At 44.0% G+C, this 13125-nt stretch overlaps 1 protein-coding gene across 1 annotated transcript in view; it reads right to left on the bottom strand.

The window, feature by feature from the left end:
* Positions 1-13125, bottom strand: part of LOC311228031 (bone morphogenetic protein receptor type-2-like) — a 323498-nt gene that overhangs the window by 12567 nt on the left and 297806 nt on the right. Inside the window, 2 exon segments of the mRNA XM_084313923.1 lie at positions 1657-2812; positions 6497-6676. Coding sequence (XP_084170049.1) covers positions 1657-2812; positions 6497-6676 — 1336 coding nt within the window.

Genomic DNA, 13125 nt, shown 5'->3' with positions numbered 1-13125 from the left:
TGCTTGCCAGTAGAGTAAACAACACATAACCATTAGCTGACTTACATAACTCACTGCTAGATTCATTCACTTCCTCTGCTCATAAAATTTCAGTCACAAAGCTGCCTCTTTAACCTCCAAGGGGGTTGCTGTGCCAACCAGAATATACATGCAAAGAGAGGGATGCAGAAAGAGAAAGAGCCAGACAGACAGACATAAAGACAGAGCCAGAGCCAGAGCCAGAGCCAGAGCCAGAGCCAGAGCCAGAGCCAGAGCCAGAGCCAGAGCCAGAGCCAGAGCCAGAGCCAGAGCCAGAGCCAGAGCCAGAGCCAGAGCCAGAGCCAGAGCCAGAGCCAGAGCCAGAGCCAGAGCCAGAGCCAGAGCCAGAGCCAGAGCCAGAGCCAGAGCCAGAGCCAGAGCCAGAGCCAGAGCCAGAGCCAGAGCCAGAGCCAGAGCCAGAGCCAGAGCCAGAGCCAGAGCCAGAGCCAGAGCCAGAGCCAGAGCCAGAGCCAGAGCCAGAGCCAGAGCCAGAGCCAGAGCCAGAGCCAGAGCCAGAGCCAGAGCCAGAGCCAGAGCCAGAGCCAGAGCCAGAGCCAGAGCCAGAGCCAGAGCCAGAGCCAGACAGACAGACAGACAGACAGACAGACAGACAGACAGACAGACAGACAGACAGACAGACAGACAGACAGACAGACAGACAGACAGACAGACAGACAGACAGACAGACAGACAGACAGACAGACAGACAGACAGACAGACAGACAGACAGACAGACAGACAGACAGACAGACAGACAGACAGACAGACAGACAGACAGACAGACAGACAGACAGACAGACAGACAGACAGACAGACAGACAGACAGACAGACAGACAGACAGACAGACAGACAGACAGACAGACAGACAGACAGACAGACAGACAGACAGACAGACAGACAGACAGACAGACAGACAGACAGACAGACAGACAGACAGACAGACAGACAGACAGACAGACAGACAGACAGACAGACAGACAGACAGACAGACAGACAGACAGACAGACAGACAGACAGACAGACAGACAGACAGACAGACAGACAGACAGACAGACAGACAGACAGACAGACAGACAGACAGACAGACAGACAGACAGACAGACAGACAGACAGACAGACAGACAGACAGACAGACAGACAGACAGACAGACAGACAGACAGACAGACAGACAGACAGACAGACAGACAGACAGACAGACAGACAGACAGACAGACAGACAGACAGACAGACAGACAGACAGACAGACAGACAGACAGACAGACAGACAGACAGACAGACAGACAGACAGACAGACAGACAGACAGACAGACAGACAGACAGACAGACAGACAGACAGACAGACAGACAGACAGACAGACAGACAGACAGACAGACAGACAGACAGACAGACAGACAGACAGACAGACAGACAGACAGACAGACAGACAGACAGACAGACAGACAGACAGACAGACAGACAGACAGACAGACAGACAGACAGACAGACAGACAGACAGACAGACAGACAGACAGACAGACAGACAGACAGACAGACAGACAGACAGACAGACAGACAGACAGACAGACAAGACAAGACAAGACAAGACAAGACAAGACAAGACAAGACAAGACAGATTCATATCGGACTTTCACCCACTGGTGGCGGTGGAGTAGGAGAGGTCCAGGGAGCATGGCCGCTCAGGTCGCCTAGCTTTGGGCTTCCTCAGCTGGGGCTCCCAGTCCAGCAGGGCCGGGTGTGAGGCTGGAGCTGGAAGCTCTTCTGCAGAGACGGGCACCACTGGCCCGGCTTCGTGAGCTGAGGCTGGGGGCTTTGTGGCAGGACCCGGGGGCCAATCCGGGGCAGCGACGTCAGCCCCAGGGGCTGAGAGGGAAGCAGGACTTACTGGATGTAAGGCTGAGGCTGTGGACTGTTCACCTGCGACGATAACGGAGACAGGGAGCGAGACGGAGGCTGGGGGCGATGGTAGGGTCAGTCCAACCACTGAGACTGGAGTTGGGGACATTAGATTTGGGGCAGCCGTAGGTGCTTGAGCAGTGAACGAGTCCGGGTGTGGATGTGGTCCTCCGGATGGGGTGACGTAAGCTAGAGATGGTGCTGGGAGTTGGGCTGGGAGTGGACTGAGCTGTGATGTTGTCCCAGATACTAGAGGGTTATTAGAAACAGACATAGGGCTGTTACAAACCGTCCCGTTACAAACCGTCCCGTTCCGTGGCGTCTCCCTCTTCCCCCTCACCCCGTTCACCGCGGGACAACTTATACCGCCACCCCGAATGACCCCCGATGACCCCTCGCCTTTCCCCTTCAACCCCTCAATGTTGACCTTTGAACCCTGCACTTTGACCTCCCGCCCTTCAGCCATTGTGTTGTTGTTGTTATTGGAGTTTGTGCCTCGTCCTGAGAGGACGTTCCCCGACCGTGAGTGATGATGAGGATGGTGATGAGGGTCTCTCTCTGCGGGCGGCTGCTCTCTCCTCAGCAAGGGCTCGTGCTCATCTGGACTGGAGTTGAGGAGGTTCAAGCGGCTGTCCTCTCCTCCGTTCATCCCCCTCTCCTCCTCCTCTCCCACCTGAGGCCCCGCGGGATTGGTTCTGCCCCCTCCTGCCATCATCCCATTGGTCACCAGAGTGGGGACCCCCGTGCTGTAACCGTTGGCGACCGCGGTTACCGGTCGTATCCCCGCGGCGACGCCGGCACCTACCGGGGACGCGCTGTTGGTGACCGCAGTTACCAGGTGGGGCTCGGCGGCCGCGGCGACCGCTACTGTGTTCATCTTAGCTACGCCCGTTTCCACCTGAGAGAGAAGGAGAGAGAGAGAGAGAGAGAGAGAGAGAGAGAGAGAGAGAGAGACGGAGACAGAGACAGAGACAGAGCTTAGTACTGTGCAACTGTTATGAAGTACATGATGAAGGTAGAATCGTCTTGTCACACAAAGGAAGACTTTATTTTAAAGGGGAACTATTTTACTATTTCTTTCACTATTTGGGCACTTTTACACAATTCCTGTGAGTTTATGGAACACCTCTGTAATTTAAATTTTTTTTTAATTCATTGTTTTGTATTTCTAATCAAGTACTCAAAAACAGCATTTTTCTACCTCAAGATCTTAAGCCGTTTTGAGCTGGGCCCCGTTCCCCGTACCTGGATAACTGAGTTAGCCGGATAACTTTCGGTCAAGTCTGACTTAAGCCGGACCTTCCTGTTCCCCGAAGCTGGATTGTCTAAATCACCATGACAACAGATCAAAAAGTTTGAGCCTGGTCGAGAGCAGGGTTTAAGTTCAAGTTAGCCGGATGAACCATCGCCACGCCCCCGCAAAGAAATGACAGCCCGTTTCCTGAAATTATTCCCACAGTCTACGATCTGCATTATACCATTCTGAATTACGTTTTTGTGCTCCATTCTTCCAGAGGGGGCTTTTGAAATGTAAAATAGACCCAAAATGCTGATACTAAATTCACTTTGTCCTAAATAATGCACGTTATATACCGTGGCGCTCGCTCGGTGCGATGTACACATTATTTGGTTATTTTAATTGTAACTGGGATTAAGATGTCTGATGAGATGCGCTGTTTGACGGATTTGAGAAATTGAATGAGCCGTTGACGTCACATTAATGAATGATAATAAAGAGATAAAACTTCATTCAAAATAAAGAATATTCTAAACACGGGTCTCTCGTTCATTAATGTATAAACAATGAATTTATCCCATCTGGCACAGTGGCGCAGCGGTAGTGCTCAATCCTGGCAACCCGGCGACCGGTGTTCGAAACCCCGTGTTTCCAATATAATTTTTTGGAATATAATATTAATGATTATACGCCAAAGTAGCCTAGTTTTAAGTTAAAATATTATAAATCTACATGCATTGAGGATGTCATTCTTTATATAGCTCTCAACGTGCACCAAATTGAATTATTCCTACATCGCAAAAAGAAGGAAAAGACTAGGTTTCGAACCCCGGTCGTCTGCGTGAAAGTCAAAAGAAGAACCCGTTACACCACAGTGGAGATAAGTAAAAGATCGACCATACATCAATCAATGGGTAAGAGAGCCGTATCGTTATTCTGTATAACAGTTTAACTAATTATTTTCGCTAGCAAGATCTCATTTGATTATTCAATCCAGCAGGCAAGTTTAAAGAAATATAATCTGATTGATTGAGGTAATGAGGGACTTAAAATTAGCCTATAGATAACGCATTTAACTTGTCGGCGAGGCGATTGAGCCGTACTGCAATATGTTAATAAAGTTTTAAATCAATTAATCAATCAATGCCGCTAGAGAATCAGGATCTCTGCTATCGATACGTGCTGGCTTTTCAACTGGAGCGGCCGCGCGCACTTATCCTGGGTCTCAAGTCTGGATCGAGTTAACGAGACTGAATCCACCTTCGAGGAACAGGAAAATCCCGGCTTCAAACATCGGGTTAACTGAATCTGGATAATGACATCTTGATCGACTTAGTTGAACCAGGTACGGGGAATAGGGCCCTGATGTGGCATGGGGTGCATGGGCCTGGTGCTACACAGCCACATTATTATGCAGCTGAGTCTCTCTGACATCACAGATCAGCACATTTTCAGATGACGCAGTTCAGTGAGGGTAAATATTGTGAGAGGAGAATTGGAAGAATGCGCCAATATGAGAATTAGAGACATAGATCATATTAATATAAGTCCACATAGCTAGGAAACAATGCTAAACACTGAAAAAGGCCATTTATAAGATAGTTCCCCCAGACAACAATAAAGAATAGAATAGAACAGAGCAGAATGGAAATGGAATAGAACAGAATCAAACAAAAAATTATCAGAGCAGAACAGAACAGAGCAGAATAGAGCAGAGCAGAGCAGAACAGAATAGAGCAGAGCAGAACAGAGCAGAGCAGAACAGAATAGAGCAGAACAGAATAGAGCAGAACAGAACAGAGCAGAATAGAGCAGAACAGAGCAGAGCAGAACAGAGCAGAATAGAGCAGAACAGAATAGAGCAGAGCAGAATATAGCAGAATATAGCAGAGCAGAATATAGCAGAGCAGAATAGAGCAGAGCAGAATAGAGCAGAGCAGAATAGAGCAGAATAGAGCAGAGCAGAATATAGCAGAATAGAGCAGAGCAGAATAGAGCAGAATAGAGCAGAGCAGAATAGAGCAGAATAGAGCAGAGCAGAATAGAGCAGAGCAGAATAGAGCAGATCAGAATAGAGCAGAGCAGAATAGAGCAGAACAGAGTATAATAGAGCGGAGCAGAACAGAATAGAGCAGAACAGAATAGAGCAGAGCGGAATAGAGCAGAGCAGGACAGAATAGAGCAGAGCAGAATAGAGCAGAGCAGAATAGAGCAGAGCAGGACAGAGAAGAACAGAATAGAGCAGAATAGAGCAGAACAGAGCAGAACAGAGCAGAATAGAGCATAATAGAGCAGAACAGAGCAGAATAGAGCAGAGCAGGACAGAATAGAGAAGAGCAGAACAGAATAGAGCCGAAGCGAGCAGATAGGGCTGGGCGATATGGCCTAAAAATTAAATCTCAGATTATTTAAAAAAAATATATATATTTCCGATTTTAATCGATTTTTTTCTCTTGAAAACTAAAAACGCCTAGGAAATCATTCAAATAACCTTTGTTTTTATTTGACACAAAAGAAATTTCAAACCAAGATGAATTTCCCTATTGGGATTGAAGTGCAAACCTAACTTTCACCAATCTTACTAATTTTTTTTTATAATATATATATATATATATATATAAAAATTTAGTAAGATTGGTGAAAGTTAGGTTTGCACTTCAATCCCAATAGGGAAATTCATCTTGGTTTGAAATTTCTTTTGTGTCAAATAAAAACAAAGGTTATTTGAATGATTTCCTAGGCGTTTTTAGTTTTCAAGAGAAAAAAATCGATTAAAATCGGAAATAGTTTTTTTTTTTTAAATAATCTGAGATTTAATTTTTAGGCCATATCGCCCAGCCCTATCTGCTCGCTTCGGCTCTATTCTGTATATATATATATATAAAAGGTTACTCTTGATCAAACAAAGATGAATGTCCCTATTGGGATTAATAGTGCAATAATTGCCTTTTCACCAAACTTCACTTAAAACAAATAAAACGTGCCTCTTGATCATCAAACAAGAATGAATTGCCCCATTGGGATTAATAAAGTGCAAATCTAACTTTCACCAAACATCACTTTTTGTAAAATAAAAGGTGAATAAAAAAAATTTAAATAAAGTTTTTTGTTTAGTTTTGAAAATCGATTTAAATTTTTCAAAATCGTCCTAGATTATTAATTCGAATTAATCAAAAAATCGATTAATCGCCCAGCCCTACGAGTAGAACAGAGCAGAGCAGAACAGAATAGAGCAGAAGCGAGCAGAACAGAGCAGAGCAGAATAGAACAGAGCAGAACAGAGCTGAGCAGAACATCCAGGGTATATATATATTTATTTTTTATATATATATATATTTTTCGTACCTGTTTAAGGTTAGACTTGTGCTTGCCGAACTTCATCCTGGAGGAAGAGGAGTCCTTGGTTTTGGGCTGCAGGGGCAGAGTGGTGGGTCTCTTAGGGAGGTTCTGCTGCTTGGGGAGCGGGTAGAGAGAGGAGGAGGGAGGGGCCGAGTCACCCTGACCACCTGATACTGAACCAGTCACCTAGAGAGAGAGAGAGAGAGAGAGATACTTTGACTATCTCTATTCTCCTCTGCTGAGGGCTACAAGCTAAAACCAGGGTTCCCACGCTTGCCTTGAATTTTTTTTCCATACTACCTCCTGATTTTCCAGGTACCATATTAAGTGATGATCTGAAGTTTTCCGCCCCCATCCGCGCCCCCCCTCCCCTCACACACACAACCCCCTAGGACAGTGTTTCTCAAAGTGTGGGACGCTTTCTTGAGATTAAAAAAATAAATAAAGAATTTGGATTACAGAAAATTATCACTAAAGTGCTATCTGTTGCCATATTTGGATACGTTTGACCATTTCTCAATCTGAAAATCATTATTTAATAAAACACAGAAAAGGATCACCAAGTTACTCTGGATAAAAAAAAACTTTACAGACAACATTGAGACAAAGCTTCCTGACACATCTCCATCCAAGAACTCATTGAAATCTCATCTGATACCACATGGAGAGCTAGTTTCAGAGTGTGGTGCTGAGTACCAAGTATCTCATTATGCAGCAGTTAAGGTGTTGATACCATTCAGCACCACATATCTGTGTGAAGCTGGCTTTTCATCCATGACAGCTCTGAAAACAAAATATAGGGCCAAGTTGAGCCTTGAGGATGACATGCGTGTGTTGCCTTGTCAAAGACTGACAGCAATAAAGACTGTTTGCTTATTTCCTATGTTTGCTTTGTAAATTCCCAGTCACTGAGTGAAGATCTGCTGTTTTGCAAATATGTCAAAAACAGAGCGACAGCTGATGAGCTTTTCAAAATTATTGACAGTTACCTGACAGAACATGGACTGAAATGGGAGAACTGTGTGGGCTTTTGCTCTGACGGTGCGCAGGCCATGGCAGGGAAAAGGAGGGGGCTACAGGCGCTCATCAAGGGGGTCTCACCAAACGCGCAATGGACGCACTGTAAATTCACAGAGAGGCGCCAGCGTCAAGACAGCTTAGCCCTGAGCTGAATGAGGTTTTGACAGAAGTTATAAACGTGGTAAATTTCATCAAAACCCGACCCCTGAAAGCGCGCCTGTTCTCTGCGCTGTGTGAGGAGATAGGTGCTGACCATTCTGTAGTGCTGTTTCACAGCGAGGCAAGGTGGCTCTCGCGAGGGAAGGTGTTGTCAATTTGAAAGGTCACGATATTGGTGTTATTTCAATCAATTTAAACATGGCCCATTTCATGACTATTTTGTTGGGGCGAGGGGGGGGGGGGGGGGCAAAATATTTTGGTCCGCCAAAGGGGGGCCTGACAGAAAACGTTTGAGAAGCACTGCCCTAGGACACCTGACTACTTACTTGATTTAAAAGATGTGTCAATCAAGTCTACATTGTAAATGCTTAGAGATTATGTCTTATTGATAATATCAATGCATGAAATAATGCAACAAGCTGTAGATGAACAACAATTTATTGAACTGGAACACATGAGCACCAGTGGCGTCGTTAGCCCTGGGCTTCCGGGGCTTTAGCCCCGGATGTTTTTCTCCTAGCCCCGGATCTAAAAAATAAATAAAATAAAAAATAAAAGATTGTTTACATTTTTATTTTAATTTTTTTTTATGGCAGCATCCCCATTGTCTGTGCTGAATGTTTGTTAGTGTTTGGTATTTTTCTTAGGTTTTTAGTACTTTTAAACATCGATTTTTAGCAAGTAGTAGTTTTCATTTGATCCTATATAATTTTTTCATTCACCGATTTGTGGACTTTTTTTTTTAGTGTCTTGAAAGGCGCATTATAAATCAAATGCATTATTATTATTATTATCATCCAGGAGGGAAAAAACACTTTGGATAGTAGGGACTGCATCTCTGCCTGTCCTGGCCAGGAAACACTTTGCAACTGTGATCTCCTCTGGCAGTAGTTGGATATTGTAATGTGTGGCGAGGGGTTGCAGCAATTCCACTGAGAGAAACTGGTTTGAGGCTGGATAACATGCCTGTATGCCTCTCATACGTTGTTCTCCAACTCATGAGAACCTGCTCTCAAGCTCTTGCAGCATTCTGTCGAGGACTGGATAGAACAGTCTCTGTCTCAGCTGATCTCCATGAGGTCTGACCTTGTGCCACAAGATGACTCAACTACATACTCGTCCATCATTTTCTGCTTCCTCCTTTGGCTGGTAGTATGTTCCTCAATTTTTTCGATTGCTTAAGCACGATTTTGAAAACAGGGCCCGGTGTTTCAAAACACTACACACAATTAGCACAACCACACACACAATTATCAGAACACCCAGATACTTTGCTAAATTAAACACAAACTATACACTAATTTATAAAAACTACATTTTGTTACCATATGAAACACACGTTTCATATGACTTAATTCTGTTTGAACCAGTTACACACTGCTGTGCTTAACCTAAAACACATTTAGCAATTCTACTTCTCAGTGATTAGAGTACTGTAAGTGAAGTACACAGAGAATGTGCAAATATACAACAAATTCACCAAACACTACACAAGACCAATGCTGTAGACTGATGAAAATATAATTTATTTATCTACATATACCCAAATCAATGATGCAGACAGATGGAAAAAAAATTCTCTCCATATACCCAAATCAATGATGCAGACTGACAAAAATAAAAAATGTCTCTCCATATAACCAAATCGGTCAACATTTCAACATGGAGAATCACAACAAAACATGTCCCAGTTTTCATGCTACTACAGTGTGCATAACACAGTAAGCTCAGCAAATATCTGTCGGTTTTATTTTATTTTGTCATGTATTATTTTTGTTCTGTTTTGTTCTGTTCTGTTTTTTTTTTTTTTTTTTTTTTTTTGCCATATTTTGTCTCTCCTGCCCATGTGAAGCGTCTTTGAGCACCTGGAAAAGCGCTATATAAAATAGATGTATTATTATATCAGACAAACATAAAATACTGTATCCAGTACAGGTTAAAATTACAGTAAGACAAAAACTAAAAAAAACATTTAAATAGAGTACAGAAAATACTAGACATAATCTCCTTGCCTAGCTGGATCTGGCAAGAGATTATTTTGTTGCGATTCTCCATGTTGACATGTTGACTGATTTGGGTATATGGAGAGAACATTTATATTTTCATCAGTCTGCATCATTGGTTGTCTTGTGTAGTGTTTGGTGAATGTATTGTATATTTTCACGTTCTCTGTGTACAGTACTTCACTCTCCTTCCGTTTTGGTTGAAGGCAGGTGAACTCACCTGCTGCATTTTTATAGTGCTTAAACCTGATTGGTGTATCTACAATTAAGCAATGGTGTGTTTGTGCATCTGATTGCTGTGTTTAACCAATTGGCTCATATGTGTGGTAATTTGACATTCTATGTGTAATGTAATGCAAGTGTGTTTAGTGTTTTGCAAATCACTGTGTATTGTTTTGCAAAAAGTGTGAGGCTGACTTTGTGCTTATAGGGGTACAAATCTGGGCCTATGTTTTGCTCCTTGAGTGTAAGGTTTTGATAATTGTGTAATACTTTTGATTTGAGTGTTTATGCAATCGAAGAAAACTGTAAAGACTAGAGATTAACTGTTTATTTCTTTTGTACATAGGCTGTGCATAATGTTTGTTTGTTTATTTGCTTATGTGTATGATTCTTAACTGTGTTTTTATTTTGTTATTGGTGTATATGTGTGTATGTAATGTATGTAATGTATGTATATGTATGTATGTATGTATGTATGTATGTATGTATGTATGTATGTATGTATGTATGTATGTATGTATGTATGTATGTATGTATGTATGTATGTATGTATGTATGTATGTATGTATATGTGTATATTTGTACCCTCATTGGGGCCTCTTGGACCATATCAATGTTTTATCTGGCTAAATAAAGGTTAAATAAATAAATAAGAAACTGATGATTTGGTCCTGTTAACTTTGAATTTTCTATGGGGACTGCCCATATCCCTCTCATGGACCTGGACCGCACTTTAAAAAACTTGAATCTAGTTCTTCAGTATTCGTCTCTAATTACTCTAAAATTGCGTATTTCTGTGTGAAAAAAAAAAAAAAAGGGGGGGGGGGGGGGGGGGGGGGGCCCTCCACCCCACCCCCCTGGGCTGAAGCCTCCAATGTTTTCTAACCCTAAAAACGCCCCTGATGAGCACTGGGATTGATATATGTTCTCTCTTCCACTCCTCTCCTATCTCATCCTGTCCTCTTCTCTCCACACCTCCCCTCGTGTCCGCTCCTGTCTTCTTCCTACTCTTCTCAACTCCTCTCGTAATCGTAATCGAAATGAATCGTTGTGAGGTTGCATCGTTTCACCCCTACTACTCTTACTCTGTAAAAGCTTTTGTAAATCAAACTGGTTATCGTTATGAGAGCGAACATTGGCTAGCTACTGTACCTGGCGCTGGCTAACTGGCTCATTATGAGAGCTAACGTTGGCTAGCTACTGTACCTGGCGGTGGCTAACTGGCTCGTTATGAGAGCAAACGTTGGCTAGCTACTGTACCTGGCGCTGGCTAACTGGCTCGTTATGAGAGCTAACGTTGGCTAGCTACTGTACCTGGCACTGGCTAACTGGCTCGTTATGAGAGCTAATGTTGGTAGCTACTGTACCTGGCGCTGGCTAACTGCCTCGTTATGAGAGCTAATGTTGGCTAGCTACTGTACCTGGCGCTGGCTAACTGGCTCGTTATGAGAGCTAACGTTGGTAGCTACTGTACCTGGCGTTGGCTAACTGCCTCGTTATGAGAGCTAACGTTGGTAGCTACTGTACCTGGCGCTGGCTAACTGCCTCGTTATGAGAGCTAACGTTGGTAGCTACTGTACCTGGCGCTGGCTAACTGGCTATAGTTATGAGAGCTAACGTTGGTAGCTACTGTACCTGGCGCTGGCTAACTTGCTCGTTATGAGAGCTAACGTTGGCTAGCTACTGTACCTGGCGCTGGCTAACTGGCTCGTTATGAGAGCTAACGTTGGCTAGCTACTGTACCTGGCGCTGGCTAACTGGCTCGTTATGAGAGCTAACATTGGCTAGCTACTGTACCTGGCGGTGGCTAACTGGCTCGTTATGAGAGCTAACGTTGGTAGCTACTGTACCTGGCGCTGGATAACTGCCTCGTTATGAGAGCTAACGTTGGTAGCTACTGTACCTGGCGCTGGCTAACTGGCTCGTTATGAGAGCTAACGTTGGCTAGCTACTGTACCTGGCGCTGGCTAACTGGCTCGTTATGAGAGCTAACGTTGGCTAGCTACTGTACCTGGTGCTGGCTAACTGGCTCGTTATGAGAGCTAACGTTGGCTAGCTACTGCACCTGGTGCTGGCTAACTGGCTCGTTATGAGAGCTAACGTTGGCTAGCTACTGTACCTGGCGCTGGCTAACTGGCTCGTTATGAGAGCTAACGTTGGCTAGCTACTGTACCTGGCGCTGGCTAACTGGCTCGTTATGACAGCTAATGTTGGCTAGTTACTGTACCTGGCGCTGGCTAACTGGCTCGTTATGAGAGCTAACGTTGGCTAGCTACTGTACCTGGCACTGGCTAACTGCCTCGTTATGAGAGCTAACGTTGGTAGCTACTGTACCTGGCGCTGGCTAACTGGCTCGTTATAAGAGCTAACGTTGGCTAGCTACTGTACCTGGCGCTGGCTAACTGGCTCGTTATGAGAGCTAACGTTGGCTAGCTAGTTAGCAAGATTGCACTGCTTACTAACTAACGTTGATAAACCCAGGTTTACCACACAGTTAAAACACAGCTACTTACATTTGAGGATAAACTTGCATAAGAAGTTTCACTCAAGTTTCACTGTAGATGCCAAGGCTCCCTTGGCTCACCAAGTTGCCTGCATCAAATTCCAACATCCAATATACCATATAGGATGCCAAGAGCATGCTCTACAACATGGGATCATCCATTTCTATCTACAGTAAAAGCTGTTCACATGTAAAGGGTTTTTATAAACTCATGTTAATTCTGTGCTCAATAGTTAAATTTTATTACACATCATCCAATACAATTTTCCAGGACAACTGTTTCTATTTCCATGTAATTGGTCACTTTTGCTCAGTTTCCATGCCTTTCCATACCTGGAAAATGAAAAAATGAATCCCATGTTTTCAATGTTTTCCAGGTACCGTGGGAACCCTGTAAAACAGAGCTACTTGTCAAACAGACATTTGAGATCAACACAACAGAGCACATGATTACAGGATAATGTTTTTATTTCCAAACTGCAACTGCAACTAAATAACACCTGTATTACCTGTTTTACCTTTATCTACCCAGGATGCCGTTTTTCAGCATCACCCTGCTTCACACTAGGGCTGCGACGATTCATCGACCACGTCCACGTCATCGACCATGAAATGTAGCCGATTTGCATATTCATGACGGACGCATCGTATTGTTACTTGTATGTGCCATTTGGCAGACGCTCAAAGTCATAACATGCGCAATGTGTAATCTAACTAGTGCGCACTGA

The sequence above is a fragment of the Notolepis coatsorum genome (genome assembly GCF_963971535.1).
Source record: "Notolepis coatsorum genome assembly, chromosome: 5".
Lineage (NCBI taxonomy): Eukaryota > Metazoa > Chordata > Actinopteri > Aulopiformes > Paralepididae > Notolepis > Notolepis coatsorum.
Note: the sequence above shows the minus strand (reverse complement) of the source record. Positions and strands in the feature narration are given on the sequence as shown.